At 38.5% G+C, this 23,625-nt stretch overlaps 1 protein-coding gene across 1 annotated transcript; it reads right to left on the minus strand.

Annotated features, from left to right (window-relative positions):
* LOC140155470 (NACHT domain- and WD repeat-containing protein 1-like) lies at positions 1–12,410 on the minus strand. The gene is made up of 10 exons (XM_072178333.1): positions 12,281–12,410; positions 10,935–11,137; positions 9,734–10,088; positions 8,795–8,939; positions 7,165–7,461; positions 5,572–5,809; positions 2,605–5,052; positions 1,570–2,357; positions 700–963; positions 1–336 (listed from the first exon to the last, which is right to left on the minus strand). Exons 1-10 carry the CDS (start codon positions 12,390–12,392, stop codon positions 162–164), a joined length of 5,025 nt encoding a protein of 1,674 aa, XP_072034434.1. The 5' UTR covers positions 12,393–12,410; the 3' UTR covers positions 1–161.
* Between the last annotated feature and the right edge of the window lie 11,215 nt (positions 12,411–23,625).

The following is a 23,625-nucleotide window of genomic DNA, read 5'->3' on the forward strand; positions in this document are numbered from 1 at the left end:
CACTCACACACATAGACCTTTAAGACACTTGGCATGTCTTGGGTCCTTTACGTTTGTCTGACTCACTGACTCACTCACACACATAGACCTTCAAGACACTTGGCATGTCTTGGGTCCTTTACGTTTGTCTGACTCACTGACTCACTCACACACATAGACCTTTAAGACACTTCGCATGTCTTGGGTCCTTTACGTTTGTCTTTTCTTTTCCTCTTTCCATGAGATGATACCGGTTCGGCTGCAGCATCTAGGGATGATTCAGCAGGCAGGTTTGTGCCAGGTGAAGCGGCTTCCTTCGGGTTATTTGAAGACTCATTACATTGATCTTCTAAATGCCTTTGGAAAAGAAAAAAAAGATAAGTCACAATTGAGCTTTAGGTAATTTAGTAGCTCCATTGTTTATCATCAATGACGAAGCTGTGATCAGTACGCTCATGTGGAAAACCCGTACGAAACTCGGGGAGCTGATCCTGGTTGCGAAGGTTATTTGTCGAATGTCTAGGGTATGCGCTCTTGAAACGGCAAAGTCCCCGAGTTGTTAAATGGTTTATGGCATGATTTGGGGCCGTAGTGGTCAGCGACAACCGGTAAAGTGTGCTGAGGCTTGTGGATCAACGTCTAGGCGTTGTGTCTGTGCGTAGCGGCTATAATAATTATGTAACTAGAATAAGAATGACATTATTTAATTCGCTGACTTACCCTTCGTATGGTTTCACTCCAGAAATCAGAATATCAAGGATTGGAACTGACACTTTAGTAAGTGCGATTGCAAGGTAACGATTGACAGCAACTTCAGCGAAGCCAAAGAACTTGATCTGAGATTGGCAATCAAAGGAAGCCGTCAACTCAGCAGTAGGCAGGTGCCAAACTTTGATGGTGCAATCACGAGACGAAGTTATAAGATGTTTACCATCCTTTGTTAGGTAGCCTGCCATTACAGCATGGTGATGACCTGATAGATATCTGTAGTAATCAAACGATGGTAGCATGGTGTAAGCATACCGTAAAACCCCGATAGTTAGCATATGTGCTTACTATCAAGCGCTTTTGAAAACATGACATTGTACCAAAGTCCGGCGATTTGCCAACTGAACTAATGGGGTTGAGACACATATTTGCAGGTTTACTTGTTTGTATATAACTATGTATATCGATGATTTCCTCAAAACCATTTACAGTTTTGTGGATGGGGCTCTTCATGTTTACATGTTTTAAAAGCGCTCGATAGTAAGCACATATGCTAACTATCGAGTTTTTACGGTAGTTTCTTACCATGTATAATAATATTCGAACGCTATGTAAACTCTTACGATTTTTGAGATAGTTTCAACTACATCTTGTTTTGTTGTTCATAGAATTATCAGTGCATTAACCAAATTTTAATTTAACTAATTAGGCTATTTTACGAATAAGCAGTTTCCAACAGCTCCTTTTAACTTTGTTTTGTTTTGTTTTGTTTTTGCGACTTCATTGCTATAAGCAATGACTTCGCCATCATTGTTAACGTGACAAGATAAGATTATACGATGATTTTTTATTATGTACAACAATAATTACTGACATAAATACCTTCCATGATCCTGATCCTTGCTGAGGTACTTCCAGACATGCAAATGCTTCTTCCCCTGATGTGCGCCAGATATCAGATGCTTCTCATCATTGGTAAAAAGGACAAACGTGACAGAATCTTTGTAAATCTTTTGACTTGCCACCATCTCTCCAAGCGTGGGGTTATCCAGAGACCAAACCGATACCACCGAATCCTTTGCTCCAGATGCCAGATATCGATTACTACTGGATATCGATAAACTATTAACACCTTTGGCGTGTGATACCACCTTCAAACATGCACCTCGGTAATTCCAGATGCGCACTTCTCCATCTTTCCCAGCAGAAACGATAAGTGGTGGCTTGCGATTGGTTGCCGCAGCTAGACACGTGATATCTGACGCATGACCAGACATAGCAGCAGCCATGGTTGTATTCTCACCTGCGTTTGTTCCCAAATCCCACAGTTTTATGGTTTTGTCAGCTGAGCCTGTAACCAGTTGGTGATCTCCACCCCAACACAGTTGGGTTATGGATTTCTCATGAGCAGTAGGCAATGTCCAATCTTCGCTCCCTGATGCGACGTCCCAACAAAATAGACCCCCGTTTGGTGTTCCACCAATCACGTGTCGGTTGTCATGGCAAACGAGGAGTGAAGCTGCATCTTGAATTACGGAATGTGTGCACACACCATCTTGACATAGCCAAAACTTGGTGGAGTCATTCTGAGCACTTGTCACGGCATACTGGGCGTCATCAGTAATCACCACTGCCAGAGGAGGACCTTCGTGACGATCATTCTTTGTTATCTGTTTTGAACATAAAGAAAAAGAAGAAGCAGAGAGAAAATTTTATGTTATAAACATTTCTATTAAACCTGTATAACAATTAACAAACTATTTCTACTCTTACATGACTTTGTTTTAAACAGCATCAGTATTCGCACAACTAACCAACACAAAATGTACTTAAGTTAATTTGTACTACTAGCAAATTTTGGTTGATATAATAAAATAAAACAAATGAAAGAGATGGCGTATAATTAAAATCACTTACGTTTTGCTGCAGAGGAATCCACATCTTGACTGTCTTATCATTGCAGGCAGAAAGAACTCTGGCACCGTCTTCAGCCTTCACAACTGTTACATCTGAAATCCAAGAAGAATGGCCTTCAAGCGTGTTGAGACACTTGCCCGAATTCACATCCCAGATTTTCACGAAGTCATCTTTGGATCCAGACACTAGCAACGGATGACTACCAAAATCTGCCAACGAAGATGGTATTTGCCATAAACAAGTGACATTACCATCATGACCTTTGAGCTTCTGTAAATTCGTGCCTTCTACAATGTCCCAAACAAAGACAGTTGGCTCTAGTGCGCGGGAGATGAGAATTCGGTCGGAAACAGGTACCAGCTGTTCTGGGGGCTTCTTGTGACCACTAAGAGTATGCTCTGGTTCCGATGACTCCGAATCTGTATTCCAAGTTCTGATCTTGTTGTCAGAAGTACCTACTATAAGCCGGGATGTATCCAGTGAAAGAGTGAAGCCTGTGACATCACCATTGTTCGTTGAGCTTTCCCAAGTCGTCTGTGCAGTATCCAGGGATATTATGCTGAGATCACCATCGTTACAAGCCGTTGCGAGCAAACTGTTGCCTTTGAATTCAACAAACGAGACGTTACTATTTCGTTCAATTACCATCGGTCGCTCGTCTTCTTCGCTGTTACGCCACACATAAACTTTCGCCTCTTCCTTTGAGCACGCTACTAAGTTATAACCATCCTCACTTACTCGAAGACAGCTTATCCCACATTCGTTGTCATTTCTTAGCACCCGCTGACACTCTCCGCTCACTAAATCAAACACGCCCAACTTTGTGTGCCCAAATATCACATTCCTGTCATCGGGTGTGAGTACCAAGACCATCTGTGCATCAATTGCGGATTCAGTGTCTAGCAGTTGAAGAGTATGGACAAGCTCTGATGTATCGAGATCCCAAACATTGGTCATCGGTTGGCCCATAGAATCTTCACACGCAGAGACCATAATCTTTCCAGACCTGGTACATGCCACTTTCAGGACTCGGGAAGGATGACCAGCGTATGTCACCTTAAGTGGTCCTCCTGGCGGCATTAGACAAGGAGCTCGAGGTATTATCAGTGGCATCGGGTTTTTGGTCACCCAAATTCGTGCTTGACCAACAAACTTCTTGAGTAATGGATACTGGTCTGTACTATAATTCCCAAGTCGACCGATTATCTGCCCTGCTAAGGAACACGGATCAGCCTTCAAGATGCTACTAGCCAAATACATGGTTTCCTTTAAGAACAGCATTTCAGGATTGGTGGTTTGAAAGTCGTACATTAGCTCGAGAAAAGAGAATGCCTGAAGTTTAGCAAGAACCCAGTCGAAGTTTCCGAGACAATTTTCGATTAGTTCGTGTTCCATGTAGGCGTCGGCCAAGTGCCCCGGTAGTTCTTGTAGCTTTCGTTGGTTGAACATATCTTTACCGAACTCTAATGGTTGAAGAGCTGCTTTCCGATCAGCATTGTCAAAGGTTTTCTTTCGCTTTCGTAATGTGATTGGTCTTATGGTACCTTCACTGTATTCACCCATGTACATTTCTGCTAGCAATCGATGTCGGTCAACTTTGTTGGTATCTTTCTTCAAGTACCTCTCTTCTGAAGCCTCCCAAAATTGTCGATGATACCAGGACACAACTCTTTTACCAACGGCCTGCCGTTCGACAAAGAATTCCTCAATGTCATGGCGCATTCTTTTCCAGAGTGATGGTGGAATTCTGACAACGGTCTCCACAGGTGGGTCCCAGTATTGGTAGACATCATTCATCACATCGTCATCACAGGAGAAAGCGTCTTCTAATTCTGCATCAGATATACCATTTCTTGATACTGTGACGTATCCGAGGCAGTGCTCAACAAACACCTTCCCATGTTTGCGTTCCATCTTCTCAACAAGCTGCGTTATTGCTTCCCGTGCATTTGTTGGAAGATTGATATCCTCTGGTTTCAAGTATGACCTCCAGTAAACAAAGCTCTCGAACAAAATCTTCAAAAAGAGAGGTTGTGGACATCTTTGAAAGGCTTTGGAGACAATGCACTTTTGTTCCTCTGTCAGCGTCCTGTTGCGAAGTTTTAACCACCCTTCCATGATCTGCAGCCCGGTCTCTTTTGGTATTGGAGGCATCTCGATGTAACAATGTTCGTCTCTCAAAGTAAGGCGTATGTTGTTGAGGCAACGGTTAACATCAGGAAGCATGGAGATGGCTATCTGGACATGTTCAGGGAAGCTTTTTGGCAACCAATGCATGGCGTGCGCATCGTTATTGCTTGTTAGTTGATCTATACTATCTAACATGATGAAAAGTGGTTTCTCCTTCGAGGGCAATGTAGTCAGTAGATAGCGGAATGTTTGTACTAGTTCTGTGTAGTCTTCAAGATCATTTGATGATGGTTGTTCAGCACCATAAGCGAAACATATCTGAAATAGAGTATATTTGGGATTTTAATTGAATATAATTAGGTCGTTAATTAAAACTCATGGTTACCAGGTTACATTTGTCTTGAAATATGAGCATAAATAAGCTTGGCAATATACTTCATTACTTTCATAGATTAGTCAAAAACTAGCTAGTTTGGTATAGTTCTCGCGCAAGATATCACGATCAAACTGTCCTGCATATTGATGATTTAGCACAATGGAGCAATTAGGCATAGAACTGGTTTCAGCGCGCGAAGCAGTCATCGAGCCGCGCAGCAGCGACCAACTTAGGTTTTAGTTTTTAGTGACAGCGTGTCACCCACACTGAATATAGTGCTTAACTTTATAATGTTTCTATAGTTCTAATGTAACTGAACTCAACTTAAACTTTATAATGTACCATGTTATTGTTTTATTGCTTTATGATGAATGATGAATAAAATTGAATTGAATTGAATAGTTAGGCACTCGTGTTTTGTACAAAACATTCCTAACTGTCCATTTAACATGACCACATACCTGCCTCGTTACACTCTGTAGTGTCTCGTGAATGGTTGAACTTTGTGCAGATGTTCCTAGAAATCTGAACACAACGACATAGTTCTCTCCTAGCCAATCTCTAACATTCTTTACCAGCATTGCCATGGCTGAAGTCTTTCCAGATCCAGATACACCGTGTACCACCAAAGGTTTTCCTGGTTTCTGTGTCACATAGCCATGCATTGATGCAAGAAGATCTTCACGGCCACAAAACGTACTACGCAAAATAGAGCATCATGAAAGGTAGATAATACAGAAATGCATAGTTTAACTGAGGCGTATAGTTTCACCGTATTGTGTAATAATAACTGTTTAATAGTAAACGGTTAAGTATCTGGTTCTGTATACTATATAGGTCGTTTAATGCTCTGCGTGCCCGCATTAAACCTAAAAGTCCCTAAAGGTTTTGAGAAATTTTCTCAAAATAGAGACATTGCGATTTCCAAACGTAGACATCGGACGTACGTTGATCTATTCAAAACCACTCTCCTGTATCGAAGCGAGGTCACGTATTTAGCTATTTTGAAGATATTCCACGTGCGAAATCGACGTAGATACATCGTTGAAAATGCACAAAATGTGTCCATTCCACAATATGTTAAAGACAGTCAAAGATAATGAACATACGAAGGAAAGTCTAATTATTATTATGATCCTTTTTGTTTCTAACAAATCATTATAATAAAGATACAGCGATGTGTTAAAAATGGACTAAATTTAAACGCAATATTCAGACGCAGAGATTGCACATTGAAATGTGTGTGATACTTTGCGTACAAAACATGACATTGCGATTTCCCATTTTGGATTCCAACGTAGAATGAAACGCACATGCTACGTTGAAATATACTGATTTTATCTCATGCCTAAGTCCATGCAACGCGCCCAATTTTCAGGACGAAAAAGTCTCATTTTGAAAGTATGGATGTAGTGATCTTTAATCTACCAATATATATGTTTTTGGGCAACTATAATATTTGAGGAGCACAAAAAACAATTAAGTTTAATCAGCATGTAGGTCAAAATTTTAGTCAAAATCAAAAGCGGCCTGTTTGAATTAGGCAGAGACTCAGCTTACTGTTATTTTTTAACCACTATGCCCTCTATCGACCTAGATTAGATTAGATCAAATATTAGTCTTCATTCCAGCTGACTTGTTTTCCTTCGTGACGAATGAGCACAATCCAGTTTGGAACCGAGACTATCAATATTTAAGACCGTATTAACGTACGTAAAAACGTACGTGAAAACGTACGTTCCACGTGCTGCGTTTGGAACATCGCAATCTCTCTAATATCAAGAGCTATCTTAATAACCACTGAACCAATACTAGGCTTGTTTGTACTCATCCAAATAATGATCATAAAAATAAATTTACCATTCTGAAATTATTTTGTATAAAATTTTTTGAAATTTTGACGAACAACGCATAGATTTACGCGTCATTTTACCTCCGGCATTGCAGTCCTGTTAGAACCAGCAAGGAGTAATGGATAAACCAGTATTTGTTTTTATCTCTAGAATACTCCCCAAAATAAAGATGTGAACAGTTTTAAATAACAGCAAACTGACCTGCATTTTGTTGCACAGAAAGTAGCATGCTGCAGCATCTCGGTGTAGAGTTGTTTCTTGATGGGATCAGCAGCTTCAGATCTTTTCTTCAAACCCATATCGATCAAATCCATTATACCTTTGCGGAAGGTATTACAGAAGTCATCAAGATATTCTACATGAGGAGGATGGCTCGGGTCAATTCCATTGGGTGTCCAAGGTACATTGTATTTGTGTATAGACTCAGGTGGGATTATCGACGGAAGGAAATCCGTCTTTAAATTATGGAGCAACGTCAGTGCATCTGTGTCTGGTGATCTGTAAAACAAAACATCACTGTGAATTTATATAACTTTGTTTTGTTGTGATTTGTATCAATTCTCGCGATTAACAATACGATGCGCCGCCAGCGGTTGCTCTTGCCAGTCCAATTATTTTCGACATCCAGGGCCTATTACAACATCGACGTTCTAGCCACCAATGGATTTTCACGCGAATGTGATAAAAAATAGAGTTGAAACAATTCCACGAAGGTTTCCGTGTGATCAAATGATAGAAAATGGATCTGCTGTAATTGTTACTTGCTGTTTTAGTGTGCATTTGCGTGTAATATCATCACATTGATATCCACCTTTTACCGAGCTTTGTACCATGATGCATTGCCTCTCCTGGCAACCGCTGGAGGCGCATTGTATTGTATTGTATTGTGAATCGACCGAATTCCTTCACTTTTGTAATCACGAAACATGTTTTCTTAAAACGCACAACTTAGTGGTTACAAAAAAAAGGCCGTTGGATACAATTCGGACAGGGATCAATCGGGATGGGCATCAGAAATGACGTAACCAAACCGGAAGATGTAGCCTAGGTCTAGACAATAGGCGGATTGGCGGCCATTTTGTTTCCTACATGATGTTATTCACGTGTCGATATACTTTAGTACACAAATATATTTAAGGTTTACAATTTTAAATTATATTTTGAGTATACAATATATTCTGTAGTAAATCGATTAAATGACGGTGATTGTTCAGGTATTATATGCTTGATAGAATTAAACTGTCTGACCAGCTAGTATTCTCCTTTGCCGTCAGTGTGATTCCAGTCACTCCACGTACCGTGTTGCGAAGGTGGAGGAGACTAAAGCTGTATTGACGTCGGGACACGCATGCGTTAAAAATGATGTAGTCTAGCAGGCGGCGGATGACACGATCGAGCCGGCAACTCTTGAAACCGCCCGGCCGTATGGCATTTTCCATATACTCGGTTAATTTTGTGGGGTTCATTATCGAACCCCAACGGTTTTAGCTTGTATTTATATTATTTATCAACATAGGCCTATTTGTTTGTGATATTTCAAGCGTTTTAAAATTTCAAAATAATCCCATTCAATTACACGGTTGACGATGAAAATTTACTGAATTTAGGGAATGCACGTCATACACCACCTGTAGTCTAGGTCGAACAATAGCGTGACGTAGTTCCCGACATTGCCCCTATGAACAGGCACCCTCCTGATTCGAATCAAATCACATACATACTGATATCAGCTTTGTCAGACCAGGTAAAACACAACAACCACGTAATAGTTTTGCTAGCTACTCATACTTATCTTTATCTCTGTGTCTTTTATCATGTTTATTGCACATACCCATCATCGGTTATATCCACATAATTCCTGGCTTCCTTGTTTTTCACATCATCTTGCAAGTTATCGATTTCACGAATAAAAAAGAGGCAGTTATCCAGGACATTTTGGTTATCTTGAAGAGCCTGGCGAAATTCGTGTTCGGTGACTGTACAATAGACAATCAATGGAAAATGACAGTTAAGGTAGGAAAGGCTAAACTTTTTTTAAAATTTTTCATTGTTTCTTTTTAATGTTGAAAGAAAATAAACATGATTACTGGAGGAATGAATGAATGGCTTCTTAATGGTTGCGCGGTTGAAATTATTCAAATCTATTTATGACCTTAAGGGGGTACCACATCTACACCCCTGTCCAATTTTGTGCCTATTTTTGCATTTTTCTCAAAAATTATAGCGCATTGGTGACAAGTAAGATATGTATATTATAGGGGCAAGGACTACAACTACTGCACTGGAAATTTTATTTCGGCACAGACAGCAGTTGTGAAGTTGCAGTCAAAAATGAGGGAAAACCAGTATTTGATCAATAAATCAATAACTACTTGTCTTGGGTTGCTGAATTTTCAGTGCAGTAGTTGTAGTCTTTGCCCCTATAATATACATATCTTACCTGTCACCAATGCGCTATAATTTTTGAGAAAATGCAAAAATAGGCACAAAATTGGCCAGGGGTGTAGTACCACCTTAATGGTTGAGCGGTTGAAATTCTTCAAAACTATTGGGCTATGGAAGACATGACCTTAATCTCCCTTACAGCTGTACAGGGAGTATGTATTTCAAATTAAGTTACCTGATTGGGTGACTCCATTTGAAGTTTGCACCCCTGTGTGGGTCATGTCGTCCGTAGAGGGTGTATAGATTCACCTTCTGCGTTCATTACGTTTATTATTATGAAGCATCACATCCCCTTGGTCGCATCAGTATTGAGCCATCTACTTACCAGATTGAAAGTATTTATGCATCTGCTGTGCCTCATAGAGCCCTTTACTTTGAGCCTTGGTAGCCGCAAGTTGCAATGTCCTCTGTAACGTCTCAAACACTTGCCACCATCTGGACCTATCTGCCCGCTGAAGATCCGGATTCTCTTCATTGTTGAAGTTTTCAAGCTTGGTTGTAATCGGTTGAAGCACGTGTACAGGTGGCACGGCATTGGTATCTTGTAGGAACCATTCATCTAACAGAGAGATGGCTTCTGGATCAACATCTCCCTGGACGAGTTGACGGAGCTTCTTAAATTCACTTGAAGGAATTATCGGGGGGAAAGGTCGGTAGCCGTACTTGTTGCCCAGGAAACCCTTGAGATGAGGGAACAGAATGGTTCATTTGCGTTGGTGGTAGACTAAATATTGAAGACATAACTATTACTCATTTACTCGCTAATTCACTCACACAATCAATCACTCACCCACTCACCCCTACTCACTCACCCTCTCTACATACCACACTCTTACTCAACCACTCACTTGTAACACACCCAGGCAACTCACCAACGCAATAGAGGCCATGCAATACGACGTCACTCATGATAGAGTCATCATCAGTTTAAAAATTATATGACACAGCCAGCGTGCTTTAGCAGCTGCTTGTTCACTGATAATTACGGTATTAGATCCATATAGTGTTTATGGAACATTATTAGATTGATCATGTTAAACGTTTAGCTTTAAACGCTGAATTCATTGAGGATACGCATACGTAGGATTTTAGAAATGAAAACGATATACATTGTTTATCTCATTGAATGATAATTGATGGCTGAACGAGGTTAGTTATTATTTTACAAGACTTTTCAATACTGTTAAGGGCTCGGATAGCAACGTTTACACATGTTTTTTGTGGGACCCAATGAATTCAGCGTTTAAAGTTAAACGTGTAAGGGTTTAGTGCAACATCATCAATCTAAATTATAATGTTCCATAAGAAAATGATGCTATCCGATCCCTTAAACACCTCAAAAGTTTTTAATGCCCAACTCAATAAGCCTTTTTGAAATATGGCGGGCACAAAAGGAGAGGACGTACTTTGAAGTGAGTAATCTTTTGTCAGCTGAGAAGCATACAAAAGATTACTCACTTCAAAGTACGTCCTCTCCTTTTGTGCCCGCCATATTTCAAAAAGGTTTATATCGTAACCAACCTTACCACAAAGCATGGTCCCATTGATAGTCTTTTGCAGTTTTCTATTTCTCTCATACAAAGTTCAGAGGTCAAGTGATCGGAAGTTGCGTCATCTCGTACGCCCCATCTCATATCAACGACTTCAAATTCTACACCTTTGCTTTGACAATACTTTCTCAACTCCGGGAAGATGTCTTTCATCAATCTGTTACGTTCGTAAACCGTATCTTAAAAAGATATATATATTTAGATCGATTTTGGTTTTAAAATGTAACATGAATTTATTTAATCATAACATAACATGGGTTTAGGAACCGGGGGGCTTGGGCTCAGGCTGGAATACCTTTCAGCCCCCCCCCCCCCCAATAATCCTTGGTGAAGTTAAAAATTTGTGATAAAATAGAGGGAAAATGGGTGTTTGTGACCTATATTTTGCAAAATTTTCTGACTCCTAGGGGAAAACCCCTCGGACACCTCTAGGGTGGCCCACCAAAATGTTTTCAAATTTCAGCCCCCCCCCCATGTTGAAAATATTCCTAAGCCAATGCATAACGTACATTGCTTCTAACGTAACTTTAGAAAATGCTTCTTTTTTTAATCCATCAATTTCTAACCACATTTTTTGTACTCAGTCGATTTTTCAATATTTTTAAAAAGCCTAAACCTTCATGCAAAACATCACCGTTTAAATGAAGGTGACCTGGTATATTTGGAAAATTGAATTTTATAAAACTTACGCATAACATAAAATGTCGTCCATTTCAAACAGTCATGCAAAAAGAACATGTAAGTAAATGTTGCATGTAAATGTGACTCATTCCTTATGCAATTACTGCTATTTATACGTCGTGCTTTCAATGATTAGAATGTAAAAGTGCAACTTTTGATTTAGTTCCTTTATTAGGTTTTAGATCACCGTTTCTTTAATTTTTAACCAATTTCAACAAAATCAGAGCTAAAAGAGTACAGGTATTGGCTGGTTGTTTTAATTTTGACATATTGGTCTTTGTTTAGGCTATACATGTACATGGGTGAACATAACTGGTACCCTACTTTTTTTGCGCACTGTATACTAATTTCAGCTGCAGTTCCATAACCTATAGAAGAATCCAACGAGCAAAGTCATGGTCAGGATTTGGTCGGCCTTTGACTGGGTCCCCGCAGCACCAAACTGTCATCATTCTTTTGTCTACGTGTAACACGGGTGATAGAATGCAGTTTAAAATACCCTCCAAGGCCGCATCATTTCACATTTTAGGTGAGATGGAGCCGACGGGGACCCAAATATGGCTGCCATTGAGGTGTAGGAATGCGTGAAATTGGATTCGTCTATAACTAACTGTACTTGACACACCGAAATATAGACCTACCTGTAAAAGTGGAGCTCATGAAAATTCTCACAATGTTTGACTCCTGTATCGGTAAATGGTCTGTGTTTCCGTAGACTAAACTGTCAAATGCTGAATTAAAGTCGCCAGCCATTTTACCTCCCGATATCAAATATCTGAAAACAAACGAATTGTGAAACTAAATTATACCAGTTTGATAAGTTACTACAATTATAAAATTCGGGAAAAAATTATTCTTGAGCCATTTGCTAATTAATTAAACTTGAAACCACCTTACACAAGTCAAGTTGAACTTGACCTATGAACAGGTTGCTGACCATTATCATATTCTTATTTATTCGACGGTTCTGAACGTGCAACCTATAGCTACCTAAAACAAATAAGCAATCAAGAGAAAGAAAAATATATTCTTTAGTTGCTTGATTAAACAAACATACACGCGGACAAACTTTAGCGTGGGATCAGGTTTCGATATGTGTATTTTTTTAAATCTCTTCTTCCTTTAAAAGTAATATCTAGGAAGGATAACAGTGGTTTGCATGCCCTGGGGTACTTAGTGGGAATCTTTTTTTGGGGGGGGGGGGGGGGGGGGGGGGTAAATTGGTAGAATAACAGTCCTGATGAACATTTTCAGTCATAAGTTTTAATTATTTTCGACCTTGCACATCAGAACTTCTCACGATTTTATATTAACATTTCGTTCCATGTATAATATATGTGCTTTTCCAGTGAAATCAAGGTAAATTTTTAATACAAAACAATATATCTTGTAGACCTAATAGACCTATATTTCAAACATTATTATAATAATATTGGTTTGATTTAAAACCATTTTGAAGCCACCACTGTGGAGAGACAATTTTTGAACTTCAGGCAATACTAAAATTTAAAAAATATATAGCAAATCCTTAAAAAAGGTTAACTTTGACCGATGTTTTAATTATTATTTTCCAACGTAATCGAAATTTTGACCCCCCCCCCCTCTAATTAAAGGACTTTCGTTTATGGGACTTCATCGGACGTTTGGGTTGTTCCCTATTAGGACTCCAAGCGCCTATTATAAATATATATAGGTCTGAGTGATCTTGACCTGCAATTGAGGTATCATTATGAGACATGAATGTCCGGTACGGAATTGATTTTACCGATATAGGAGATTGTATAATTGTAAAACAAATCGATTACTATACTAGATCACATTATATTTAGGCTATAGACGAATCCAATTTCACGCATTCCTACTCCACAATGGCAGCCATAGCCGCGACGGGGACCCAGCTATCTCACCTAAAATGTGAAATGATGCGGGTATTTTAAACTGCATTCTATCACCCGTGTTACACGTAGACACAAGAATGATGACAGTTTACAACACAAAAGAATCTAACATCGAATTTTAAGTGGGTTTAATCCACCCAATTGGGCACTCACAAAACCTGTTTGGTGCATGTGGGGAACCAAATATGGCCGACCAAATCCTGACCATAACTTGGCTCGTTGGATTTCACTTTGGATCAAATACCCAGCAAATGACACCAAACGCTTCACCGAAAACGTTTGAATGAAAAGTTGATGCAAAAAATAATTGTGAATGTTGTTGGTTTAAAGAACATTTCCAACTACAAACGAAGGTGATTTACTCACGATTTAGTGATGTTGCACCACTACACTGGTGGTTTCATTAGACTGGCAACTCATCACATCTGACTGTTTCCTGTTAGGAAGCACAGTGAGTAATTCACCTTCGTTTTTAGTTCGAATTGGTTTGTTGATAGCCGTGTTGTTTACAGCCCGGTGAACGGTAGCTTGGCTCAGTTGATGCGAACATGGCGAATGAATAAATCTTCAGCAATGATCTGGTAAACTGTATTATACTTATACACTTTGTCAATGTATAAATTCAGTATTAACTATACCAGATAAATTACACTAATCAAAGACACTTAAGGTCAGGATCAGATTTATTTATTAGCATTTTGCCAAAAAAATAAATAAAAAATAAAAAAAAGTTGCGTTTTATAGGCAACAGTTTGCACTACCAAATAATGCCACTGTTAGGCACCAATAGCAAAAAAAATAAAGAAGGTAAAATCAAGCTTAGATTGCCAGATTCTGATCATTTAAACATTTTGAGTAGTGTACACATATTTTACGTTACCTTGCCTCTGAATTCTATGGTACTGATTTCGTCCTAAGCGTGAAACGTAGTGGAGAAAACTAACAGGAAATAAAATGTTCGGTCTGGGCCCCGGGAGACCGCAATGACACTAATGACGTCATCCTCAAAGCAAGGCCCTGCCACTTCCTCATCTGCATTGTTCATTTGTAATAGTGCATGGCATGGCCAAAATAAAAAAGGTTTGTCACAGGACCCCGCGTTTAAATGTAGGATAAAATATAGGTAAATTAGTGGCGCACATCAACATTTGGGGTGCTGAATTTTGCACCATTGACATTACCCACAACATTACATTGTCACGCCACGGCGGCGCGCCACGTGATCGTGATTTTTCAGAACTGTGCAAGTTGTTAAGGGCTTGAATTATTTTTTTAAATTTTTATTTTTAGGTCAGGGTTAGGGTGTAGTTAGTATCGGTTAGGGGTTTAGGAAGAGAAGTACGATTTCGTAAGGCATGTAACTTGGGGTGGCGTTGTTGCTAAATAAAAACGCCCTAAAACAGGATTGCAAAAAAGTCGCTGAGACAAACCCTTTTAGGTTCTCAGGTAGAGTCAGACGCCACAATGTACTAGAAACACCTATTCTTAATTTCCGCATTCATTCAATTGGTCGTTTCAAATAATTATTGAGTTTTAGTATTAGTTTTGGGTTTGGTCACGTGGTTTCCTATTATCCTGCCTAACCTCTTGACTGACGTCATTGTCGATATCTTTGTTTGTACCCTTTATCAGAAACTTACAATAATAATAGTTTCGATTTTCATTTCAGTTTGTTACATAATGAGCTATAATGGTGTGAAAAGCATAATCGCTTGGTTTGAAATTACCTGATCTAAGTATACAATAGATATCACTTCCTGCCGCATATCTATGACCAGCTCCTAAAGCCCAAAACAGCACCACCAACGTCAAGCTCCAACAGGAAGCAGACGAGGATTGGGAGAATTGGTCAGTCGATTTGAGAAAGTGTTACGATGTAGCACGAAACGTCATCATAGGTATGTTTAACATCATTTTACCAAATTTTCACTTGGATTTGATAACAAATTTTACAAATGATACAATAGATATGTTTAAATTTCGCAGTGCAATATTCAAGAGCATATGGAAAGGTTTCTATACAAAAACGATTCTCTTGTAAACCATCATGCGCAGTTTCCACCTCGATACACCTGAGCACACATTTTCGTCCCAAACAGAGAACAACAAGCAGCGAATGTCTCAACCACAGTCTTTGATTACACTACACGGTTGAGTGCATAGCAATGTAGGAACTGTGAAGCTTCTAGCTAAAAAATGGGTCTCTTTGATTGGTTTTTGTCGAAACCTCAAGTGTTCCCTTCATCCAATCAGTGACGAAAAGTGTTTTTAGGGGTAGTGTTAGCTTTTGTTTGATATAAAAAAAAATTCTGATTGGATGAAGGGAACACTTGAGGTTTCGACAAAAAACAATCAAAGAGACCCATTTTTCAGCTAGAAGCTCCACAGCTCTTACATTTGCTATGCACTCAACTGTGTAGTGTAATCAAAGACTGTGCGGAGACAATTCACTGATTGCTGTTCTCTGCTTGGAAGCTCTTGTACGAAAATGTGTGCTCAGGTGTATCGAGGTGAAAACTGTGCGTATGATAGTTTATAAGAGAATCGTTATTGTGTAGAAACCTTTCCATATGATATTACTGAATTAAAATGACGCATAAGTAATTTACAATGTTAATTCTGTATTTCAAAAATGTAAACAAAATAGTTCTTTTCCTTTATTTTTATAGGGTACACTACAACATTTATTTATAACCTTCCGTATATGCATTAGCTCAATGAACAATTTATGCTATGGTTTAGGCTTTTTATATATATTACTACATAAATACCCCAAAAAATATTCTTTTTTTAAATAGATATAAAAATAACATTATAAACCATACAAGTTCTAATATATACAATTACAATGAGCCTCAAGAAATCATCATCATGCGTTCAGTCACAATGGTTCATTATGTAAAAAAGAGACCGTTTTAAACAGTGTTATAAATTGCATCTGAGTCCATAGGAGTCAGCTCTCAAACAACTAGAGTAGGCCAGGACTATTCATGAGTTTGTTAAAGAAAACCTGACTGCTATGGACTCAGGTGCAACTTTTAAAACGGCCTATTTTCTTACACAATTAACCATTGTGACTGAACGCAATGACGTGTGACGCTCTAAATTGGTCAACATGTGTAAAACAAATAGGGCTATACATATCTTATTACATTTTTACATTTCGTAAAATATTTTTTGACTTATTCTAAAAAGTATTAGGGGGAACTTATAAGTTGTGGACCGTATAGTAACACGATAGGCCCAAAATACAGGCTGTATCAAAATGATTGGTAGCCATCAGTTTGGTTATTTACTGAAAAGCTTGCTTCTTCCATTATATGCAACATTGAATCCTCTTAAAATGCCCAGTATTTAACGTTTTAGGACCACATAACATTTATCTATAAATAAGGTTGCTCCTAATGGCGGCATTTTGATATGGCAGTCGGTCCATAATCACTAACAGCGGATGAATAGCAATTATTTTTATACAGCCTGTACAAGTTTATCGTACCATCCGCATATTTTGGTTGTTGTTGTTGTTGTTGTTTTTAGAGATTCTGAAAATTGTTCTCTCTGTGTTTCAGGCACGACGTTTTTGTAAAAGAAATTAACATTTAGCAAGACTTGCATCTGTCCAATAATCATTCTAAGACATGCTAAAATTGCCAATCAACCCCAAGAAGCATCTCCTTCAAGTTGCATAAATAATAACAATATAATTGCGATTGTGGGCATGATAAAAATGGGGCATCCTCCTTCATAAATATTGGCACAATTACTGTTCCTAGTCACATATTAAATACGGTCCAAGAATAGATCTGTGGCATTCTTTCGCATGTTTCGCTGTTTACATGATACGATAGCACAATGCAATTCACACGTACCAACGTATTGGCTTGCTAATTGTGTTAATTATTTTCATTCACTCTGAAAATGTTCTCGTTTTTAACAAGGATACATAAACATGATAAAGGAGACGATAGTTGACATTGTATGTAAGTTTGATCACACTCCAAACATTAATTAACCCTAACCCTACAACTACGAAGGGGGATTGTACCCCCTCTAAGATTTTGTATCCGTCATAAAAAAAAAAACCGCACGCGTTTACGCCCAAACTACCTAAGCTAATTGTAGATACATCAGGAAAGAAAAAGAGCAATTGATCCTTGTTGTTTTTGAAGGTTTAGCACTTCTGTGGGCTTTGGAACTGGTAATTTTTTTGGCTATCGAACTTTGACAAAAACTAATTTTCTCTTAATTCTAATAAGTAAAGTCTTGCGTCACCCCCTCCCAATAAACGTGCACACATGTCGGCGCGGCGTCTATTGTCATTGAAAGATATTTGACTCCGTGGAACAGATTGAAAATGAGGTAGTTTCGTTAAATTCTATTGTTTCAAAAACGGAGCGGTATTTGACATTATTCTGGCCCATGATCGGGGTGATATTTCTTTTCCTTTGCCCTCCAGATTTTCTTTCATTTTTTGTCAGACGGGCACGTTTTAATTTCACCACCACCCCCCCACCCCCCCAGTGCCATTGGGAGCCAGGCATTCCCTGACTTGTAACATTCCACCCCAACAACTCCACCCTTGTAACCTATTTATACGTAATATTCCACAACTGTGCAAAACAATGCTTCTCTAAATTTTACCACTTCCCCTTTTTGGGGGATTCTAATTAATTTTTATATCCTCCAAAATGTATGGACCTTGGCTTTTTGGCCTGGGTCCGGGTTCATCTGGCCCTAATAATACAGCATTTAATAATTACTACGGCATCCGTTTGTAGTAAATACACAATATTATGAGTATAATCGTCAATGCAGTCACAGCGAATCCATAACTAGCACCAATTATAGCACCAATTGGTACGCCTTCGGGATCTGAAACAAAACAAAAAGACCCCAGATGATATGTTTAGCGTGAAATATATTGTTTCCGAAAATGTATTTATTTATTTTTGGTCTGACCAACTTGGACTTTTCAGTCTCTGTGTTGTCTTTATTCGACTTTCCTGTGGTGTTTTTTTTACTTTCCCGTCTTTTCCTTTTCTGCCATGGCTGTAGTTCCACATACTCATCATTATATCGAGGGCTTAGAGCCAGAAGCAGCTACGTCCATTTGTTTTCTCAATTACATGTTACTCATTTTGGCAACAAATGTACGGTTAATTATGCCCTCCATAATAAATGCAAGTGACTTTGGGGTATATGCATGGTCACTTGAATGGTTAGTTAGATGCAAGTGACCATGCATATACCCCCAAAGTCACTTACATTTTCTTATGGAGAGCAGAAGTAACCGTCCATTTGTTACCGAAATGAGTAACATGTAATTGAAAAACAAATGGACACAGTTGCTGTGGCTCTAAGTCCTCGATATACACTGTATACATAGCTAGACGACGGGCACCCCTTGGAATTGAATGATTTTATTTATTTATTTATTTCATTCTTATTTAACCTGGGTTAACCTTTCAATGCACTGGCATTGTTCTCCCAAGGTGCCCAGATTTAGCTGGACGATTGGCGGCTATATGCAAATATTAGAAATCAATGTTTTTGTCCAAATTATTTTTGGCGAAAAATGACGAAAATATACGCTTTTCTTTAAATTACTGTTATATTGTGTAAAACCATATAGCTGTGGTGTTAGTTCAATATTTTTGGAAAATGTTTTTTAAGTGCTGATGACCCACCCCTCCCCCCAAAAAAGAAGAAAATTGATACAGGGTGTCCCTCAGAGTTCTGTATCGTCGGAAACTTAATTGTTTGGGTATATTAACGCCATACCTAAACATTACTATATAACTTGTGTGGTTGAGCAATAAATCAGCTATCACATACTTTTTGATTTTTGAAAATCAACCATACCGTTCTTGAAATATAAGAATTTTACGAAACTACCTTATTTTCAAACCTTTCCACGTATTCAAATATCAATCGATGATCCGTATTTGGAGTGCTAAAGCACTGCGCATCATCAGCACATGAGGCGTCTATAAGATATTTGATTCCGTGGAACGGATTGAAAATGAGGTAGTTTTGTATAATTATTCTTTTGTTTCCAAAACGGAGCGCTCAATTGTCAAAAGTCAAAAAAGTATGTGATAGCTGATATATTCCTCACCACTTCGGTTATTGAGTTATGTTTGGTTTGTGCGATAAAATACTTCAAAAAAATGTATGTACCTGGTTAGAGCATAGGTTAATGGATATTTGACATAATTATATCCCAAATGACGCTTTTATACTGACCGGTTTCAATGACGGTTCCATTTGAAATCACTCCACAGCTTTCCCCTATGTACCCGATGTCGCATCTTAGTGCAAAGGAAATCAAAATTGGGATTAAGTTGAAATCTTTACTTTTGCCAAGGTTGAGAATATATTAATGACATTCACCTAATATTAGTAGTAACTTACACATATTTGTTTCATTTGTAGCATAAGTCATGATTGTATAGATAAAATAAATGTTGGTATTTATACAGCGCCTTTCACATGTGAACATGTACCAAAGCGCTTTACATTTATTCCGCCGTCGTTAGAATATGTCAGCTGCCATACAATGCCCAAGGCATGCTCATACCTTTGGGCGGCGCTCAATGGACAGTATTCATAACAGCTCCCCATTTCACACCTGGGTGGAGAGGAGTAATCGAGATAAAGTGCCTTACTCAAGGGCACAACACGATGGCGTCGAACCCGCAACCTTCAGATTATGAGTCGTAGCCCGTTCCGCTCGGCCACCGTGCTCCCTAGATATTTAGATCGGTATGCTAAGGTTTCCAAAAAACAAAAAAAGACAAGAATCAACTTACATGCAAATATATACAAAACCAGAGCGAGTCTGAGAGGAAACCTTGCAAATGCCATCATTTAGACAGAAGTTACTGGGACAGCTTTCTGTATATATTACACGATATAAAAGTGATAAAACATGAATCAACACTGATCTTTAAGATACAGGTTATTTTGTTGTAGAAAGTGGGCTATGAGTGGATGAAATATCAAAAAGTCGAAGCGCGAGACTTTCCGGGAGTTCTTTTCATTTCCGCGGCTTTTTTTTCAACATTTTCATCCTCTTTGGTCTTTATTTATTTTTCTTCTTTTGTTATTATCTTTCTTGGTCTTTTTCTCTTCATTTTATTAGTTGATGTAAATCTTTTGTTTTAGTATATCTATATACCTAGTGCTGGTGGCGAGTAAAGCACAAAGTCTGTGCTTCCAAGCATACCCGTATGACCAGTTTCACGGAAGAACAGGTCGTACACGTCCATTACTCTAACAGAAGAAGATCCCGATACAGTCACGTGGTAATCGACGCCTACGTTGCCGACGCCTAAGTTGTTGTTGTTGTTGTTGTCGATAGAAAACACGTCGATAATTTCAACATCTTGTAAACCTTCTAAATCTGCCATGATTTTCATAAGCTTACAATAAATAATAAAACATATCAGTTAGGGTTAAAGGTAAGTAGAATAATTCGGAACAATTACATTGATGTGACCATCAATGTAACCAAAGAGTGTAGCTCGATTCTCATCTGCCACAATCTTCTTCATGACATTGCATGGCGTATTAAATATTTGACAATTCAGTTATTCGGCAGAGAGACGAATAACAATTAAGTATAAATCGTCCCTAATATCTAAACGTGAAGTGCTTCAGGCGATTCGCCGAACGCGAGTAGCGATAAAAGCTGTCAACAGAGTGTGGCGTAATTACTGATCTTCTTTTACCAGTGAAAAGTTTATACTCGGATTCTACCTGGCGCAAGAGAATTAAGGTAGGTATACCAGTAGGCATATCACCTCAAAAATAAGTGCAGCAGAAATAATTTATTTAATGTTTCCACATGAATGATCTTTATGAAAGCTTAACAAATCAAAAAACAGAATTGAAATCGGCCAATGCATTGTGATGTAGTGTTAATTTTAAGATGCTCATAATGAAAACCTGTCACAAATGGCTATAATAATAAAATTGGCCACTGTGACATGCCTACTACCAGTTATGTTTATCCCTGTATCCGGGCCTTGCATATCCTACACAAAGATGTTAAAATTAAAATAAGCAGCCAATACCTGTACTCTTTAGCTCTGATTTAGGACTTCATTACCTGAAAAGAAGCGGTGATCTAAAACCTAAGAAGGAACAAAATCAAAAGTTGCACTTTTTTGTTCTAATCAATGAAAGCACAACGCTAGTTTTTTTTATTGTACTAATCAATGCAAAGCACGTCGCTAAAATTTAGCAAACGGCAACTTTAGAATTTGCATCTTCCTTGGGTTTTTGAATCATCGTGTCTTTATTTCTAGAGATTTCAAAGAATGAGGTCTTAAATCCGAGCTATAAGATGCCTCTATACGCCGTAGAAGTGACGTAGTTAATCGGATTAACTACCATAGCAATAGATGAATACAATTTTGACTATACCGCCCTGCATTACAACGATCACGCATTACAGATGCATTGAACCATAGATGTCAAAGAAAGCATGATCACTCGCACCTGTAAGATAGGTATCTTTGAAAAGAGCGTTATTGTATTCAATCTATGTTTGCTGACATACACAGGTGATTAGTGCAATCTGCTTGTAGTGCAGAGCGATCTATTCAAAAATTGTATTCATCTATTGCTATGGTAGTTAATCCGATTATGACGTCACTTCTACGGCGTATAGGCTGCTGGTTCCAATTATAACATAACTGTCTTTGTGTAGGATATAGAGGGGTGAACATAACTGATTCCAATTATAACATAACTGTTTTTGTTTAGGATATAGAGGGGTGAACATAACTGATTCCAATTGTAACACACCTGTCTTTGTTTGGGATAAAGATGGGTGAACACAACTGGTACCTTAATTCTTTTGCGCACTGTTTTCGGTAATATGCCGTGATCACATCAACATGATCAATATGAACCTAGCAGCGGTTACTTAAAAAACTATACACACCTTATTAAAAACAGATACTTAAAAACAGTTACTAAGCTATGTTTACATACTAAACAGAGCTGCATGTGTAAAATTAACCATTTTAAATTCAGAAGTAGGCCTACCTCCGGTTTCACCTCTTCTGCAAATGTTTGAAAACTAGTGCTCTCAGTCTGGAAAATGTCCGAGTTAAATTGCCCAATCTCATCTTTGATGTAAAATACCCCGTGGACAATTTTGGTTGGAACTGAGTAAATATAAAAGAAGTTAACACTGTTATTTTGTAAGCCAGTTGAAAATTTAATTTGAATCGACACTCCTGTCCAGCTTGTGATTATAGAACTTGTCATATAGCTGCTTTGATTGTTTTTTCTTTTCATAGAACAAACCAGCTACAGGGAGTATCCCATCATGCATTGCAGTCTATCTGCTTGCTCCATAGCAAATACATACAAAATACAAGTAAGAGCCGCTTAAATATTGAGAGCTATGGATAGTTTCAAAATACTTTAGAGCTCATATTTTTTCAAACAAAAGTCTAAGCTTTTCTGATATAAGCGAGTAATTGAACATTGAAGTGAGGGATTTTGTGTACACTTTCTATGGCATGTGCAAATTTGTGAACAGATTTAATATTCATTTTATTATGTTTATCTACCTGGATGACTGAGAATATTCACAAATTTATCGGAACTCATTTTGGCAAGGATTGCCTTGACTTGACCAGGAAATATGAGAGAACGTCGAGGAAATTAGCTGACTATCGCAATCACCTACGATTTAATTTGAGGTGCCCCCACTCGGATACTGTACCACGAAGTTTGTGGATTAAGCAACGAGTAAAAGGACATAGGGCTGATAAAATCGTCGCCAAAGCCCAGAAAGATCTGATAAATGAACGTGTAAGACAGACAAATTTTACGATCGATGTTCTGAAAAGGGAAATTTCGGCAATTTCCAAGTCGCTAAGCAAGCGGTTGCCGAGTGACGTATAGGGTCAAGTGTCAGAGTTCACGACTCGCGGTCAACTTGATCAACACAGGAAGTCGAAAGCAAGACAACAACAAAAATACGAGCGTTTGGTTTCTGTCAAATCTCGAGCGGATAGAGATGAAAATTGGCCTGATAATGATGGATTAGACCAGGATTCGCTAGC

The sequence above is a fragment of the Amphiura filiformis genome, chromosome 6 (assembly GCF_039555335.1).
Source record: "Amphiura filiformis chromosome 6, Afil_fr2py, whole genome shotgun sequence".
In the NCBI taxonomy this organism is placed as follows: Eukaryota; Metazoa; Echinodermata; class Ophiuroidea; order Amphilepidida; family Amphiuridae; genus Amphiura; species Amphiura filiformis.